This window comes from Rana temporaria, chromosome 8 (genome assembly GCF_905171775.1).
Source record: "Rana temporaria chromosome 8, aRanTem1.1, whole genome shotgun sequence".
Lineage (NCBI taxonomy): Eukaryota > Metazoa > Chordata > Amphibia > Anura > Ranidae > Rana > Rana temporaria.
The window spans coordinates 47,542,664-47,560,194 of record NC_053496.1 but is presented as its reverse complement, the minus strand read 5'-3'; the positions used below and the strand labels follow the sequence as shown (position 1 = coordinate 47,560,194).

The following is a 17,531-nucleotide window of genomic DNA, read 5'->3' as shown; positions in this document are numbered from 1 at the left end:
AGAGGAAAGACAGAAAATGGTATGGGGAAATGCTGAAGGGGAAGAAGGAAAAACAAACACATAGGCTCAGAACAAGGTGGGGAGCTCAAGGGGGACCACATGAGTCAGAGATTTCCTTACACTGTCTTCACTTCTCCCTTTTCAGATATCACAGGCTATGAAATTTGGGGTAAGGTGCTTCATCGGTCATATAATATGGAAGGATCCATTCCATTTGATGAGGTTAGACATTTTTGTCATTGTTGACCATGTTGGGTTTTTGTTTGTTTTCATTCTTTTTTACACAAAACTGTAGCATATATGCAGAGGCTGGACCATCGCAGCAGAATACAAAATATTTTATGACAGTGGCAAGTCACTGGTACCCATTAAAACCATGGCTCAACTTTTTGGAAATATGCTTTAACAAAGAGGAAAGTAAGCACATCTAAGGGCGGGCAAGCTGCAATATAGTACATTTTAACTCTTGGATTTAGTTGTGCTTTAAAACCTCATTATCACATGCATGTGGAATGTTGTGCAATTTATAATATTTTGTCAACTGTCAAAGGGAAATACACAGAAGCACTTACTGTGCGCTTCTGTGTTCCCTCCTGAAAGCTGGAATTGTCCATCCGGATGGATCCTTCGGAAGCCAACACCCCATACTGATTGAGGCAACCAGGTTGATATGTTGTGGAGCTTTGGGTAGTGTTTTTTGTTATGTGTTTATTTGTTATAATATTTTGTGTTGAATTTACAGAATTTCCTTCTCCTGTATGATCTTTGTGGTTCTGATCTTGAGGCTGACGAGTACGAATGGCGAGGTAGTACCCATGTCTGTCGCCCTTGTGCTCGGTTGGTGCTACCTCATGTATTTTGCACGTGGATTCCAGATGATGGGACCTTTCACGATCATAATCCAAAAGGTAAAGTGGTAATAGTGATACTATAGATTCAAAGATCATATAAAGCCTGACTCTAGACCAGATGGTTATTTTTAATTTAGCTTTAATAAAATGGGTCTTTCCCAGGACCCGCATGGTGGATGTCACCAGGTAGAAGTGAGAGACTTCTGGGTAAGAAGCTAATAGAGCACGATCTGTGCTTCACTGACTTCAATGGAGAAGAGGTGAGATAGCAGGGGTCTTAAATACCCCTGATGTCACATTTAAAGGAACCTGTCACAACAACATTATATCACACATTTTGGTCTTCTATATCAGTGGTCATCAACCCTGTCCTGCAGGGCCCACTAACAGGCCAGGTTTTATGTATTACCTTGGGGAGATGCAGTCTAGAATACTGCAATCACTGAGGAGCAAATGATATCACCTGTGATGTATTTCAGTTATCTTGCAAACCTGGCCTGTTAGTGGGCCCTGCAGGACAAGGTTGATGACCACTGTTCTATATAATATAAATAAAGTTTTAGCGAAAAAGGTGGGACTATCTCCGGATGTAGGAAGTGTGAGAAAACTATTACCAATCGTAAGAACTCCTCTCCAGGTAAGACTTCAATTGGACAGTAACAATTTAGGCTCCAGCAGAGGGCAGTACTCCAAGACTTCCGGTTCCTGCACGGCGCAGGTCCACACCCACTCAAGGCTGCCGTCATCTTCAGGGGGACAAGCTATTCTGAACAAAGAATCAGCTAGAAAGGAGCCTAAATGGTTACTGTCCAATTGAAGTCTTACCTGGAGAGGAGTTCTTACGATTGGGAATAGTTTTTTCACACTTCCTACATCCGGAGATAGTCCCATTGAGAGGACTATAAATATCCCTGAGCTTCATACGACAGTTGTAATACGGTCAATCGATCTGGTAAGGAGACTACAGTTCAATATTTGGGTGTTCTTTCCGGTGGAGGACCTCTGTTCACCTTTATCCACATATTTGTTTTTTATGAACTTTTTGTATGAATTTCCTTTTTTCTCATTCATTTGAATAAGGATCATATTTATGGACTTTTATTATCACAGATGTCACAGATAATTTCACATAATTTTACTGTGTTTTGTTAAGCACTTTAATTTGGTGTGTATTCTTTATATCAATATTTATGCCAGTGAATTTCATAATTGATTGGTTGTCACCACCCAAGCGGATCATTATCACCTGTTGGTATACTGACTCTTTGGGTTATTGAGCGCCGTATTCTGTTGTTTTTATTTTGTCGTTATTACTTTGGTATCTTGAGTATTAATACTGGCAGCTCTCTATATATTCAACGTATATATATATATGTTTATTTAATTCACTTATTGTATTAGCGCAGTGTTTCCTTTCTTTTCCTCTTATAGGAAATAATTTTTTTTTTTTCACTTTTTAATAGATAAAAAGTTCATTTTATATCCAACTATATAGATCAGACCAAAATGAGGAGGAATGAGGGACAGAGGGACCTTGCTCCAAATCAGGGACAGTTGGGAGCTATGCTGATTGTCACTGTTTGATGGGCACATGCAGTTTTAAGGCTTGACATGTTGGGTATCTGTTTACTTGGTGTAACCTAATTTTTATTTTATTTTGCCAAATTGCAGAATATATTGCATTTCTGGGCCCTACAACTGACTTTTTTTTTTTTACTGAAAATTTGTGCTTGGTAATCCACTGCGCTAATATTACGTGACATCAAAAATTGGATCTGCCTTTGGTTGAATAACGTGCTATAGATATACCTTAGGTTGTAAGCTCATTGAGCGTAGGGACTGATGTGAATGTACAATATACAGTATATGTAAAGCGCTGCATGAATTGATGGTGCCATAAAAGTACCTGAAATAAATCAATAAATAAAAATCCAGAAATCAGAGTCACTGCTGACAACAAGCAGTCAGCCATGTATAACCTGTTCACAAAGCCAAGAAAACTTGCATGCGTGCAGGGTTCAGCAAACGTACTAGATGACATTACTTCAAAACATGAAGGCTCTGTACTTAGTAGACACTTTTACTCTTGGCACACTGTTCATCTAAACATAGTCTCTAAATGCTTGCTTTTGGAGCAATTGAATTCATTATATTTGCTGAACCATGCAACTGATTTGCTGTGCTTTGTCCCTGGTTTATGCATGGCTGATTTTTTTGTTGTAAGCAGTGACTTTGATTCCTGGATAGTTATGAGCGTGTGCATTTCCGAACACATCTCTATTTAAACTTTCACTTCGGTCTCTTTTGAAGTCCACTCAAACAGGTATTTCCCACCCCACAGCATGCATAAACAAAGGGGCGCAATGCTGGTGATGTCAGTGCTGTTATTTGGTCACATGCCCATATTTAATTAATGTCATTGACTAAATATGGGCACGTGTCTATATAAAGGAACTGATGTCATCATCAGCATCCCACCCCTTTGCGTTTGTTTTGGGGCAGGGAATGACCCATCTCAAAGTTGATTCATTTTCCTGAAGTATTTGCCATGAGGAGCAAGTATGCACAGCATAAATGCACATTGTGGCAGACTTACATGGACTCCATTTCCAACATCTTTAGGAAACAGAGAATACAAGAAACTGTACTTGCTATTAATTATTTATTACGTTTTTCCACTTTTTTTTTTTTAAATTGTTTTTATTAGTTTGCACAAGTACAAGTACAGGTACAGTGGTCCAAAACGTATTGGCACAGTAGTTGGAACAATACAGGCATATCATGGCACACAGAATTGCAACCAATTCCCTTCCCTCCACTGTACTTCCCTCCCACAAACAAATTGCCCCGTTCCCTCAACGGAGGAATCGGAGAACCCGTTACTTCCGGGTAACCCAGTCGGCCCGAACCTGGCCGCGAGTAACAGTTACCATTTTTTAGGTCAACCATAACCCATACACACTCCCACACACACACCCACATACACGCTCACACACCCTCAATCATCCATCCGACCCAACCCCCAGCCCCCCCTACACCCAGACCCTCCGCCCCCGTCTTCCCAACAATCAACAAAGCACAATCCTTTTATGGCTGAGAAAGTGGGGTATCCCTCCAGAAGGAGTCAGCAATATCCAGCCAAGGTTGCCAGATCTTGCCAAACTTCTTAGGGCAGGCCCTGCCTTTATATATACATTTAAATATGGGTAAAACCTTATTCACCATACGATACAACATTTGAATGTCCGGAGCGGACGCACTCTTCCATTGTAACAAAATCAGTTTTCTGGCATAGAACAAAATTATTCGTAACAGAGTCCGAGCATGCGTTGTAGGTACAGAGTCATTAAGCACCCCTAACAACCCGGCCTCCGGGGTGAGCGGAACCGGGAAGTGTAGAGTGTCCCCAAAAAAGGAAAACAGTTCCCTCCAGTACGCTGTCACACCAGGGCATGACCAAAACATATGTAAGTAGTCGGCCTCGGTGGAGTCACACCGAGGACATAAGGCACTGGTAATCAAACCCATACGGGCCAGTCTGGCCGGAGTGTAGTGTAGCTGGTGAATAAATTTAAATTGTACATATTGGTCATTGGACCCAATCAAATCAAGAAAACAAACCTCCGAGGCCTCCTCCCACCCCTCCTCGGACAGCCCTGGGATATCTACCTCCCACTTCCGCTGAGCATTCAGGAAGGGTTTGACCCCTTTCGACTGAAGGCGTGAGTAAAATGTCGTAACCAGCTTCCCCAAATCTGAGTAAGACATGAGTGCCTCTAGAGGCGACTCCGTGAGCTCCTGGGTCAGACCCTCAAACTGAGACCGTATGGCGTGGCGGAGTGACATATACCTGAATAGAGCATTATCCGTTATCCCACTGCGTACCTTCAAATCCTCAAAGGAAATAAGCTTATCCTGAACAAAGACATGCATAACTCGTGTGACCCCCAATTGGGTCCACCACCCGGAGTCCGGGTGGCCCAGGAGCTCAGGGAAGTTCAAATTCTGCCATAGGGGAGCCCTAGGAGACACCCCACCCGCATCAGTAAGCACCCCATTACCCTCATGCCAGGCCAACCAACTAACCTCAATCGGGGAGTCCCGGGAGCACCGCCCAGCCCTTGACCTAAGTAGGCCATCAACCAGCGAGTCCCTGGAGCCCTTCATAGCGGTCAGTAGAGCGGTGGAACAGGACGGAGAGGCCTCCAGGAACCAATCATAGACATATGTAAGCTGTGATGCTATAAAGTATTGTCTCAGATTGGGACACGCCAGACCCCCATCCAGCTTCGCAGCCTGGAGAGAGGTCCTGGCAATCCGTGGGCTTGACCCCTGCCACAGAAAAGTGAACAGGAGCGAGTCAATTTTTGTAAAAAGTTTCTTCAATAAAAAAACCGGGGACGCCCGGAACACATACAAAAACTTGGGTAGGTAAATCATCTTAAAGATATTTATACGGCCTATGAGATTAAGTGGCAGAGAAGCCCAGGTTTTAAGCCTGGTCTCCATATGGGACATGATTGGGGTGACGTTAAGAGTTTCAAAAGAAGCCACGTCCGCATTAATATAAATCCCCAAATATTTAAAAGTAGGTTGAATGGAGAGTTTAGATCTAGAGAGGTAAGAGTAGTCAAGTGTAGGACCTATAGGGAATGCCACCGATTTCTCCCACCCCACCCTCAGCCCAGAGACCTCACCGAACTCCTCCACCACGCTCATCAGGGATACAAAAGACCGCTCCGTGCCATCCAGGTAAATTAGGGCATCATCTGCGTAGAGAGAGATTTTCTCCGAGAGGGGGCCATAACAGATGCCACCCACCTCCGCCGTCTGCCGCACCGCCAGAGCCAGTGGCTCAATGGCCAGAGCGAACAGGAGCGGCGAAAGCGGGCAGCCCTGCCTGGTGCCCCTCTGTAGAGTGAAAGCAGCAGATACATCTCTGTTAGTGCACACCCAAGCTCTAGGGTTGGTATAGAGCAAACGGACCCACCGAATAAATTGGGCGCTAAACCCATCTGGTGCATGGCCTCCCACAGGAAGGACCAGTTTACCGTGTCAAAAGCCTTCAACACGTCTAGAGACAGCACCAGGCCACCTCTTTTAAGGGACTCTGCCATGTGAATGTGTAGGTAGAGACGTCGGATGTTATCGTACGTACTCCTCCCAGGCATGAACCCTGCCTGGTCCCTATGAATAAGGTGAAGAATAACCTTCTGCAGTCTCAGGGCCAGAATTTTGGCGAGCACCTTTACGTCACTATTTAATAGGGATATGGGGCGATACGACCCACATAACAGCGTATCTTTGTCGGGCTTAGGGAGCACCACTATCAGGGCCTCACACATGGAGGAGGGAAGCTCACCCTCCTGCAGCGCCTGCCCAAACAAGGAGTGCAACCTCTGCGCCATGTCCTCTGCATAATTTTTATACCACTCGGCAGGTAAGCCGTCCAACCCAGGGGCTTTGTTGGGGGGGAGTGAAAAAATAGCTTCAGTGACCTCCTCTACAGTAAGGGGTTTGTCCAGAATCGCTACGTGTGATTCTTCCAAGATCGGGAATTGGAGAGATTCAAGGAATCCCACTGTATCTACTTCGTCCGGGGGGGGCGGGGCAGTATATAGGTTCTCATAGAAGGTCTGAAAGGTTTGGTTTATAACTAAGGGGTCCGAAGTGACAGAGCCATCCAACAACCGAATCTGAGGTATCGTCCGATCCACATATTCCGTGCGGGAGAGATAAGCCAGCATCTTACCATTCTTACCACTGTGTTCCATTAGCCTGGCCGACAGATACAACTGCTGCTTCCGCGTCACCTCCACCCTGTGAAGGTCCAGAGCCCTGTGCGCCCCCACCAGGACCCCGTGGGAATCCGGGGTGGGGAGCGCAGAGTATTGTGCCCTGGCGTTCTCCAGGGAGGATTACAGGGCCAGAAGGGCAGCCCGGGAGGACCTTCTGTGTTGGGCAATATTAGAAATATATGAACCCCGCACTGATGCCTTAAAAGCATCCCATGTGGGGCCAAAGGAAGCCGTACCAGCATTATCCCCCCAATAGTGGGACATCTCCTGCCGGACCGGCTCCTGGAACTCAGGAGTGGAGACCCAGAGAGGACTGAGCCGCCACACCCGAAAGGAGGGCCTGTGTCCCATCACCATCTCTATAGAAAGGGCAGAATGATCTGACAGTGTCTGGGGTAAATGGGAAACTGTCCGTATATTAGGAAGCAAGTCAGGGGTCCCCAATGCATAGTCCAACCTGGAAAGAGTACGGTACGTTCGGGACTGACATGTATATTCCCGGGTCCCGGGATGGCTGAGCCTCCATAGATCCACATAGCCAAAGGTGGAGCACCACTGGCTAAACAGCTTAGAGTCATACTGGATGGACCTCAAGCGGTCCCGAGCTGGGTCGAGCACCGAGTTGAAGTCCCCCACTATAAGAGTAGCCCTCACCGGGAGGGTGGCTAATTGTACACTCAGGTCTGTAAAAAGATCTGCCGTAACAGGGGGGGGAGCATACACCACTACCAACAACAGCGGTGTGGCATGCACCGTGCATTGAAGAAAGACATACCGACCCTTGGGGTCCGACACCACCCTCTCACAGGAAAATGGGAGGCCCTTCCTTACCAAAACGGACACCCCCCGTGCATAACTAGAGTAGGTGGAGTGATACCCATACATGACCCAACATTTTTTCAGTGCCATTACCTTTGACCCCAGTAGATGCGTTTCCTGCAGACATAGTAAATGGGGGTTGTGCACCTTGAGGAAGTCAAACAATAAGGCTCTTTTAAATTTTGAGTTTAACCCCCTGACATTCCATGAGATACATCTTATCACCGACATGTTAAAGCATTGAAAATAACATAGCACATGAGCAAATCAATCAGCAATTTCCCCATCAAGGCATATGGGGGGGTAGAGAGAGGGCCAGGAACACTCACACACAGACACACCACACTCATCACCTCATACAACACTGCAAACACACCCCCAAGCATACACAGTATGGGCAACAGCCCAACACACATAACCCCTGCCAGACCCCAGAAACAAGGGGCTGGCTTTACCCCCGAACTGCATGTAAATGCTAGGAACATGGCCTTCCGCAGACAAGCCAGCAAACTCAATAGTAACAGTCAATTAGCATAGTAGCTAATGCAATGTAGAAAAAACAGAACAGTTATTAGCAAGTAGTAGCAGCACAATTTGCCTTTGAGATCTGTGTCCTCTTGCCACAGCAATTATCTGAAACCTTGTGTCCCAGGAGCTCTCCAGTGGAGCGGGGTGCCCCCTCAGTAAAACAAACAAAAAGAAAAGAACCAAAAAAGGGAGAGAAAACCCCTGGGAACCTCAAAAAGAAAAGATGGAGACCAAAACAGATAGGTAGAAGAATCAGGTGTCGGGTGCCCTGTCAGACACACGGCCAGGCTGATGCAGGGATTCGAACCAGGACAAAGCGTTGGCTGGGGTTTGGAAGAAATGCACCTGACCCTGGTGCACTACTCTCAGCGTCGCGGGAAATAACATGGAATACTGCATGGTCTTCTCCCTCAGCTTCTGCTTGACATGTTGGTACTTGGCTCTGGAGGCCCGGACAGCAGGGGAGTAATCGGGGAAGAGGGACACCGATGCGTTGTTGATCTTCAGGCTCCCTTTGATTCGGGCAGCTCGCAGGATAGAGTCCCTGTCCCTATAGTTAAGGAGGCGCATGATCATGGTGCGAGGAGGGCCTCCAGCAGGCAGCGGCCTGCCAGGCACTCTATGGGCCCGCTCCAAAACAAAGCAGGGGGACAGGCAGTCAGTCCCAAATTCCTGGGTGAACCAACTCTCCAGGAAAGCAACCGGGTCGGATCCCTCGACCCGTTCAGGAAGGCCCACCAAGCGCAGATTATTTCTGCGCAAGCGATTCTCCAAATCGTCCATTTTGTCCTCTAATGACCGGAGTTTTGTGTTCTGGGCCTTAATGGTAGGAAGGATAGGGCCTACAGTGTCTTCCAGATCACTAATGCGGCGCTCCGTCTCTGTCACCCGGTCCCTCATCTTATGCATGTCCTGGCGCATTATAGTAATGTCCAGCTTTAGCTCTTCCATCTTCCCCATAGTGTCAGAGTGATTTACCTTCATGAGTTTGAGGACCTCCAGCAGCGTGGGCTCCGGTTCCGGGCCGTCCTCCAGGCCATCCTCGCTGGGTGATCCAGGAGCAGGCAGCGCTGGTGTAGTGGAGGTCCCGGGAGAGGGTGGGGGAGACGTCTCAGGGTCCTCTGCAAAAAGCTCCGGCGTGGATGCCAATGAGGAGAGCGGTGCAGCGCTGCGGCGGCCATCATGGCCGGAGCGCGTGGTGATGTTCATCCTGGCCGCGGGCTGCTTTTTGCGCCTTCCCATCCACCAGAATCCTCAGAAAAGTATCCCAGGGGCTTCCCCAAGGAAATTGCAAGGTCAGTAGTCAGTTTTAGTGGACAGATTAGCAGGATGGCGCAGGATTGTTCAGAGGGATCTCGGAGCTGCTAGCAAAGACGTCTGCTCACATGCTGCTCCAGGCCACGCCCCCCACGTTTTTCCACTTTAACTGTCTACATATTTTTTATTTTATATTACAGATAGGTTCAACTGATGTCTTGAAGTTTATTTGGCGTATGGCTGTAGTGGTGATTGGTTACAGCGTAGGTAAGTAGAAGAGAAAAAAAATTATATTTGACATGCTTATAAAACACTAAAGTCTATAACAAGATAGAGCACAGCATGAGAAAATATAAAATATGTTTTTATATTTTTTTATATATATGCAACCCATTAGAGGGAACTTAAATACATTTTTTTATTTGTTCAGACCAGCAGATGTTTGTTTTATGCTATGGACTTTAAGGGTTGCTAAATGGTTCCTGAGTGTTCCTGTCTCATGAATGGTTACCAATGTTACTACCAGTCGAGCCTGCCCCCCTTAAAGCATGAAAACCCTAACAAATAACATCTCTTACATTATATGCTCACTTTTGGTCTGTTAAATATATCTTTGATAAGTGCAAAAAAATACCTGTTGATTTTGCCAGTAATCTTGTGGCTGATAACTTGTTTTGTTCTCTGATTTTGCAAGAGGAGGGATTATGAAAATGAAAAGGGGAGGAGTTATGCAGATGATGAAGAGTTATTGAGATAAGGAGATATGGGGATAAAAAAAAAGGTTATGATGATTCGGGGGGGGGGGGGGGGCGAATGTGGAGGAGTGATGGCGATACGGGGCAGGGGCTTCTGTGTTCTATGTAATCTAATCAGAAAGTAGACAGAGCTGACACCATGTGCTTAGGAATTCAAAGCTGTGTTGTCATGTCAAAGAGGAAGGTGAGAATATTCTATATTTCTGGTACATCAACCCTTTTCTTCTGTACTTGCAGCATGTGTAAAGGTGTATAACATGAGGGAAATGTGCATGTATTGCGGAGATTGACATTTTTTTTTTGCCTTGATATATGCTTTAGGTTTGGTTCACACTAGTGCCACGTCAAGTTGCACAAAATCCCATGGCAAGGAAAATCCCTTGTTTTCAATGATATCTGTTCACATAAATGTGTCTCAGCACAAAGCAATTTTAGAAAAGCTTCCTGTACTACTTTGGTCTAATTTTGACCACATAGAATATACAAGCCGCATCAAAGATGCATCAAAGTTGCTTAAAAGTAGCACTGATTAATCGTACTGAAAGTCTTTCAGCAGTGTGAACCTAACCGTAAGGTTGGCTGAACCAACATCCATCCCTCCCAGTTGTCATTATCCGTGGACTCCATATTGATGAGAGCTACAAAAATGCATAACAGAATTAGGAACTGTGTCAACTGGGTTTGGGGTTGTGTGGATGGGCAAATGCAGCTTGCTTGAGAGGTGTCATTCAGAATTTATTGACAGGTCCATTTTAAACTCCTTCCAGTATGAAAAAAATTGAGAATGCAAATGTTATTCCACAAAGTCTATATAAGTGTAGCACGCCTTGTGTACATAGTTTCTTAGTGTGGATACATTTAGTTGGGCTTCAATAACCCAGGTTATTTTGGGTCATGTAAAGTTTACAGTAGTTGACAGGCTAAACTTTACATGACCCAAAATAACATGGATTATTGAAGCCCACTGAGGCTCTGAGGATTGGGTCTCAGTCACCTCCCCCTGGCTTCTAGAAGGTTCCAGAACTTAGAGGGTGATTAGGGCCGAGACCTCAGTCCAAATGTTCATGGAGACTCTACCAATCCCTGAGGGAAAGACCGCCCAGTAGGTGGAGAGTGCCCTATAAGTATTCCGGAGCCTGGTCACTGAGGAGCAGAGTCTAGGATCCAGGTGCCTTGAGGGGACCCCTGTGCTGGAGGGCTCTGCTTTCAGGCAGGTGTGCTGCTGAGAGAGAGAAAGAAGGAGAATAAAAGGTCAGGGACTTCCTTACTCCCTGTGGTTTTAGTTTGGTTTGGCTGTGACACCCTGTTAGCAAGAGGGACCTTTCCAGCAGATGGATTTCCCATCATGTTCTGCACTGGTATCAATGGTTACCAAGACCAATAATGAGGATGAACCTTCGTCATTTGGGACCCCTTCTGACTGACCCTTTCACACCCCATCCAGAATTAAAACTTAAGTGGTTTTACATAAGCTTCAATGTCCTATTTTGGAAACTGGAAACTTTGATTATCTGATTCCATTCTAAAATCTGTTTAAAGGTTGTGCACCTCTGATCTCATTAAATCCTATTCAACCTTTGATTCTCTTGCCATTGTCAAAAGCAACTCCCGGCATGCTCTGCTGCTCTCTGGCTTTTCCCTATCTCTTATATATCACAGGTTATCATTCCCTTGATTTTTAATGGTCTTTTCTCTTTCTCTAGCTCTGTACATCGTATTTGTGCCAGTAGACCAAACAGCTCTTGGCGCATTTTACCCATTCGCAATCTCCTTGGAAAGCACCTATGAACTCTTCATGAACATCCTCAATGGTCCTGCCAACTATGCGGTGGACCTCCCTGAAATGTACATTCTACTGTACGGCTCATTTTGTGTTATTGCCTTTCTTCTGATGTTCAACTTGCTCATTGCCATGATGGGAGCCACACATGCAGCTATGGTGAAGGAGAAGGAAGAACTATGGAAGGCACAGGTAAGGCATTTGAAACAATGACTGTCAACAATGCATACTCTAAGGCCCTGTACACACGATCAGTCCAAACTGATGAAAACGGACTGAAGTTCAGTTTCATCGGTTCACCGATGAAGCAGACTGATGGTCTGATGTGCGTACACACCATCAGTTCAAAAACCGATCGGGTCAGAACGCGGTGACGTAAAACACACGACGTGCTGAAAAAAACAAAGTTCAATGCTTCCAAGCATGCGACGACTTGATTCTGAGCATGCGCGGATTTTAAACCGATGCTTTTGTGTACTATCGGTTTTGACCGATCGGTCATCAGTCCATCAGTCCGATTTTAAAGCAAGTTCTAAAACTTTGGTCTGAAGGACAAAAGTCCGATGAGGCATACACACGGTAGGTTTGGACTGATGAAACTGGACTTCAGTTCGTTTTCATCAGTTTGGACTGATCGTGTGTACAAGGCCTTAGATAGAGGGCATGTCATTGGGTAAACTTGGGCGTAGGTCAAAGGTGACTTTGGTGGGCTCTTTTTGTAACATGAAATATAATCTTTTATTGTCAAGAGTTGGACGTTAAGTCAAAATAGCAAACATAGGAAAGGATGATACTATTGTAGGGGAAGTATAGTAATTGAGGGACAGTACTTCAACTTTATGTGTCTATAATGTTCTCTTTTGTATAATTTACATAAACTGGACTCTGTTTTCCTATTGAGTGATTTTTAGATTTGCATCTTTATCACAAAAGATTAGTAACAACAGTTGGAACTTATTGGAGTAATTATTTTAAAATAAAATTGACCTACCGATATGGAATTCAGAAAAAAGAAAAGTTGTTAAAGTGGAGCTCTATCTAAAAGGGGAAACTCCACTTGTTTTCCTCCTCTTCCCCCTCTGCTGCCACATTTGGCACCTTTCAGGGGGGAGCGGGTATCTGGTATCTGGTTTTGACAGGTACCCACTCCCACTTCCGGCTGACTTTGCTGTGGAAAACTCAGCCTGAAGATTGGCCCCCTCCTTCTTCCCCTACTGCCGGACCATTTACAAAGCGCAGCTCGGTTCACACATGCGTAGTAGGGAACTCGACTGAAAAGCTACAAGGTTTCACTGCTGATTTTCTCTTACCCAAGATAGTGGGGGCAGCACCCAAGAGCCGATCGTAAAATTGACTGGGGTGAAGACAACGCTGGATTCTTGGACAGGTAAGTCCTAATATTTTTCTCCTAATATTAGAAGTCAGCGGCTACAGTATTTGTAGCTGCTGGCTTTTAATTTGTTCTTAAGGAGCCAGAACAAGATAAATAAGGTCTCATTGGCAGGTTTGTCCATCTCCCCAGTTTTTGTATTATTATTCATATTATTCAGTAATGTCTGTCAGAGTTCAATACAGTTAGTCAGGTTGCAAAAACACACATCTTTATTGAATTTAACCAACAGTTGCCCATCAGTTACATAGGTCAATAAGGTGAAAAAGTCCATCGAGTGCAACCAAATGCACCTCAAAAATTTGCCATCATTCTTTTCTATTTTTAGATCAATGAAACAACAGTAAGAATGGAGCAGAAGTTCCCAAAGAGTTGGTGCTTTGGCTCAAGGACGAATGAACATGACTCGGAGGGAAGACATTACCAAATGTATGCATTTAATTCAATTGAAGCCCCCATATTCTATCTATCTATCTATCTATCTATCTATCTATCTATCTATCTATCTATCTATCTATCTATCTATCTATCTATCTATCTAATCAGTTAATCTCAATGCAGAGAGCAAGAGTTTGGACTATCAGCAATGGCATCTACAATGTAAGAATGGATACGTGTTAAGTCGGCAATAAATGGGTAGAACGATCATTCCATTATCTAATGGTCAGTGTGCTCGATTTGACTATAAGCGTTTAATTCTTTATGGGGGGGAAAAAAACATTAACAACATAATGCACATTAACCTGTCAAAAGTTGCAGCACTGATCCGAGCTGCATTTGCCTCCCACCGGCTCTCCCACAAGAACTGAGCGATCAAACAATTTTCCCCTCCACTCTGAGCAGAAGGCTGGTGACTGTCAGTCACTGGCTCTCTGATCTGCCCCTCCAGCGCTCACTGGAGCCATGGGCTGTGGAGGGGGCAGGGGCGGGAGCGGAAGCGTCTGGTTTAGGCTTTCAGTTGCATGCTGAGATGCTGAGCCAGCTGACAGTCCAGGCTTTTGGGTGGATCCCAAATGTAAAGTTGGGATCTCTCCCGAGCCCGGACCACCTGAGCGATGTCAGCTGACAGGGGACCTTAGCCCGCTGTTGGCTGAAAACGAGTCACAGAAGTGCACAATGAACTTCACTCCTGCTATCTATAGAAGAAGTATAGCCAAAATATCTTTAGCTATACGTCTCCTTTAACCTGGTAGAACAAAAAAATTATACTTTAATGCTAACCATCTATGGCCAACTTTAGGAATTTGGTTAAAGTGATTGTAAAGTGTTGCTTTAAAAATACAATAAAATTACAAACATATTATACTTGCCTCCTCTGTTCAGTTGGTTTTGCACAGAGCAGCCCGAATTCTCCTCTTCTCAGGACCCTTTTCGCTGCTCCTGGCCCCTCCCTCCTGTCGAGTGCCCCCATAGACCAGCAGCTTTCTATGGGGTCACCCGAGCTAAGTCAGAGCTCCGTGTGTCCAATGTCCATTAAGACACGGAGCCCTGACGCAGTCCCACTCCCTCTCTCCCCTGATTGGCTAACTGACTTTGACTGACAGCCGTGGGAGCTAATGACGCTGTGGCTGTGCCCCAGCCAATTAGGAGGAAGTCCCGGATGACCAAGGGAATCGTGGACATCGCTGGATAGAGAAGGGGATCAGGGTAAGTATTGGGGGGTGCTGGGGGACCTGCTACACACAAAAGGTTTTTTATTTTAAAATAAAAAACCTTTTGGCTCTGTACACACAGCCGGGAATCCCGTCAGGAAAAAAATGTTGGCTTTCCTGATGGGATTCCTGGCAAGCTTTTCTTGCAAAGCCGTGCATACCGAAGGCAATTCAAAAGAACAGCCGTTCTTTTGAATGGCAAGAACGTGGTGATGTCATCAACTACGACGAGTCGGCACTCGTCACATTCAATAAATTTCATTTCAATAAAATGTTGACAAGAAAACATAGATACATATTTAAGCAATATATTCGTCTCAGGCGAGACGAATATATTGCTTAAATATGTATCTATGTTTTCTTGTCAACATTTTATTGAAATGAAATTTATTTGTATATTTATAATTTTGTAATTAAACTCTATTTTTATAACTTAAAATGTCCCTGTGATTGCCCTTGAAAGTCCGCCATGTCACTACCCAGTGTAGTACAAACTCCTCTTTGAATCATTATTTCGGATGTGGGCCAATGTGAGTGCTTATATGTTATTCCCCCTCCCCTTTTTTCTTTCGAGAGGAAGAAGGAGTTCTGCAGTTCTGTGCTAGATGTGCCAACACTGCAAAATAATGCAACTCAACAAAAATGGTCCTTTTTATCAAGTCAAAATTTCCTCCCTTTTTTTTCAGTGTGGAAGAGAGAAAATGGCACCCCTTCCAGCCGCGCGAGACCAGCGACTCCAGTGAAGAGTCAGAGGAGGACACTGAGTCTTGCAAGCCTGCAGAGGATAGTCATATGCTTGCCGGGGAAGAGATCCCTGTAGATGTTACTGAGAGAGGGGCAGCAGCAGAAAAAATAAAACAAAATGAAGAGAGTACATGGGAAAAGGAAAGTTATCAGATTTAAAAATCTGCTTCAGTCATCAAGTAACATCATGGGTTGAACTGCCACATTGCCATTATGCTAAAGTTAGAAATTTCTCTGTATATACTTTGATTGGCATGCATTGTTATTATCAAACTGAGAAGGGTTTGAACAAGGGTGGGACTGCAGCCTCTTACCAATCCTTCTAGGCAGTGCAACTTTCCTCAAGTTGATATAAAACTCTCTGCATATAATGTTACCTCTAGACCAGTGTTTTCCAACCATGGTGCAGCGGTACATTGGGTTGCCATCTAGGTTTCACCCAAATGTGGTAAGCACAGGATCCAGTTTGCCCTGAATCAGCATCATTAGTTTCCATGGTGCAGGCCGGCCATCTGCTAGCACCATAACAACCATTAACGTTCTAAAGCCAGGACCCGCTGCATTATTCATTGCTATAGTGATGGCCCCTGGCTTGTCCGCACCATGGAGAGGCATGACTCTGATCCAGGGCAGGTGACATTTAGGGCCACCTCCATCACTTAGGAGAAGATGGAAGTCTGCCTCCTCCATATGTCCTCCACCTTCTGCCTCCTGCTGTGCTGCTGAAGCCAAAAGTTGGGGCTCTAGTGTGAAGAGGAGATGATAAGAGGAAAGTATGACTGAAGGAGGGGCTGTGTGACTGGGAGGCTCTGGGTGGCGTGACTTTGATGTGATGGGGGGCTCTAGTTTGATGGGGGGGCTCATGTATTAAGGGTCTCTCTTGTATAGGGATGACTCTGATGTGATGAGGGGCTCTTATAAGAGCCATTGATGTATAGGGGTTCTCTGATGTGATGGGGGGAACTCTGGTGTGAAGGGGTGACTCTGTCATGTAAAGAAGGCTTCTGATATGAAAGGGAGTTTTCTTTAGGAAGTATGGCAGGCGGTGATGAATAACATGCTGTTTCCTCTAGGAAGTGTGGTGGGTGGTGATGAAGAACATGCTATGATTCCTCTGGGGAGTGTGGTGAGCAAGGATGAAGAACATGCTGTTTTTTCCTACAGGGAGTGTGGTGAGCAAGGATGAAGAATGTGCTATGTTTCCTCTAGGAAGTGTGGTGAAAAAAAGATAAAGAACATGCTATGATTCCTCTAGAAAGTGTGGTGTGTGGTGATGAAGAATATGCTATGTTTCCTCTAGGGAGTGTGGTGGATGTTGATGAAGAACATGCTATGATTCCTCTGGGGAGTGTGGTGAGCAAGGATGAAGAACATGCTGTTTTTCCTACAGGGAGTGTGGTGAGCAAGGATGAAGAATGTGCTATGTTTCCTCTAGGAAGTGTGGTGAGCAAGGATAAAGAACATGCTATGATTCCTCTCTAGGAAGTGTGGCAAGCAAGGATAAAGAACATGCTATGATTCCTCTAGGAAGTGTGGTGGGCAGTGATGAAGAACATGCTATGATTCCTCTAGGAAGTGTGGTGGGCAGTGACGAAGAACATGCTATGATTCCTCTGGGGAGTGTGGTGAGCAAGGATGAAGTACATGCTATTTTTCCTACAGGGAGTGTGGTAAACAAGGATGAAAAATGTGCTACTGTATGTTTCCTCTAGTAAGTGTGATAAGCAAGGATATAGAACATGCTTTGATACCTCTGGGAATTGTGGCAGGCGGTAATGAAAAACATGCTATGATTCTTCTAGGGAGTGTGGTGAGCAAGGATGAAGAACTTACTATTTTTCCTACAGGGAGTGTGGTGAGCAAGGATGAAGAACATGCTATGTTTCCTTGGCCAAGTGTGATGGGTCGGTAATGAGGAACATGCTATGTTTCCTCTAGGGAATGTGATGGGCGGTGA

At 45.1% G+C, this 17,531-nt stretch overlaps 1 protein-coding gene across 1 annotated transcript in view; it reads left to right on the top strand.

Annotated features, from left to right (window-relative positions):
* The window catches only part of LOC120946901 (transient receptor potential cation channel subfamily V member 6-like), a 39,822-nt gene extending 22,545 nt beyond the window's left edge, over positions 1–17,277 (top strand). The window contains exons 11-17 of the mRNA XM_040361724.1: positions 146–222; positions 743–908; positions 9,454–9,520; positions 11,712–11,980; positions 13,507–13,607; positions 15,517–15,778; positions 16,402–17,277. Of these exons, the coding sequence (XP_040217658.1) occupies positions 146–222; positions 743–908; positions 9,454–9,520; positions 11,712–11,980; positions 13,507–13,607; positions 15,517–15,733 (897 nt within the window). The 3' untranslated portion in view covers positions 15,734–15,778; positions 16,402–17,277. The remainder of the gene's footprint in view (positions 1–145; positions 223–742; positions 909–9,453; positions 9,521–11,711; positions 11,981–13,506; positions 13,608–15,516; positions 15,779–16,401) is intronic.
* The last annotated feature ends 254 nt before the right edge of the window (positions 17,278–17,531 follow it).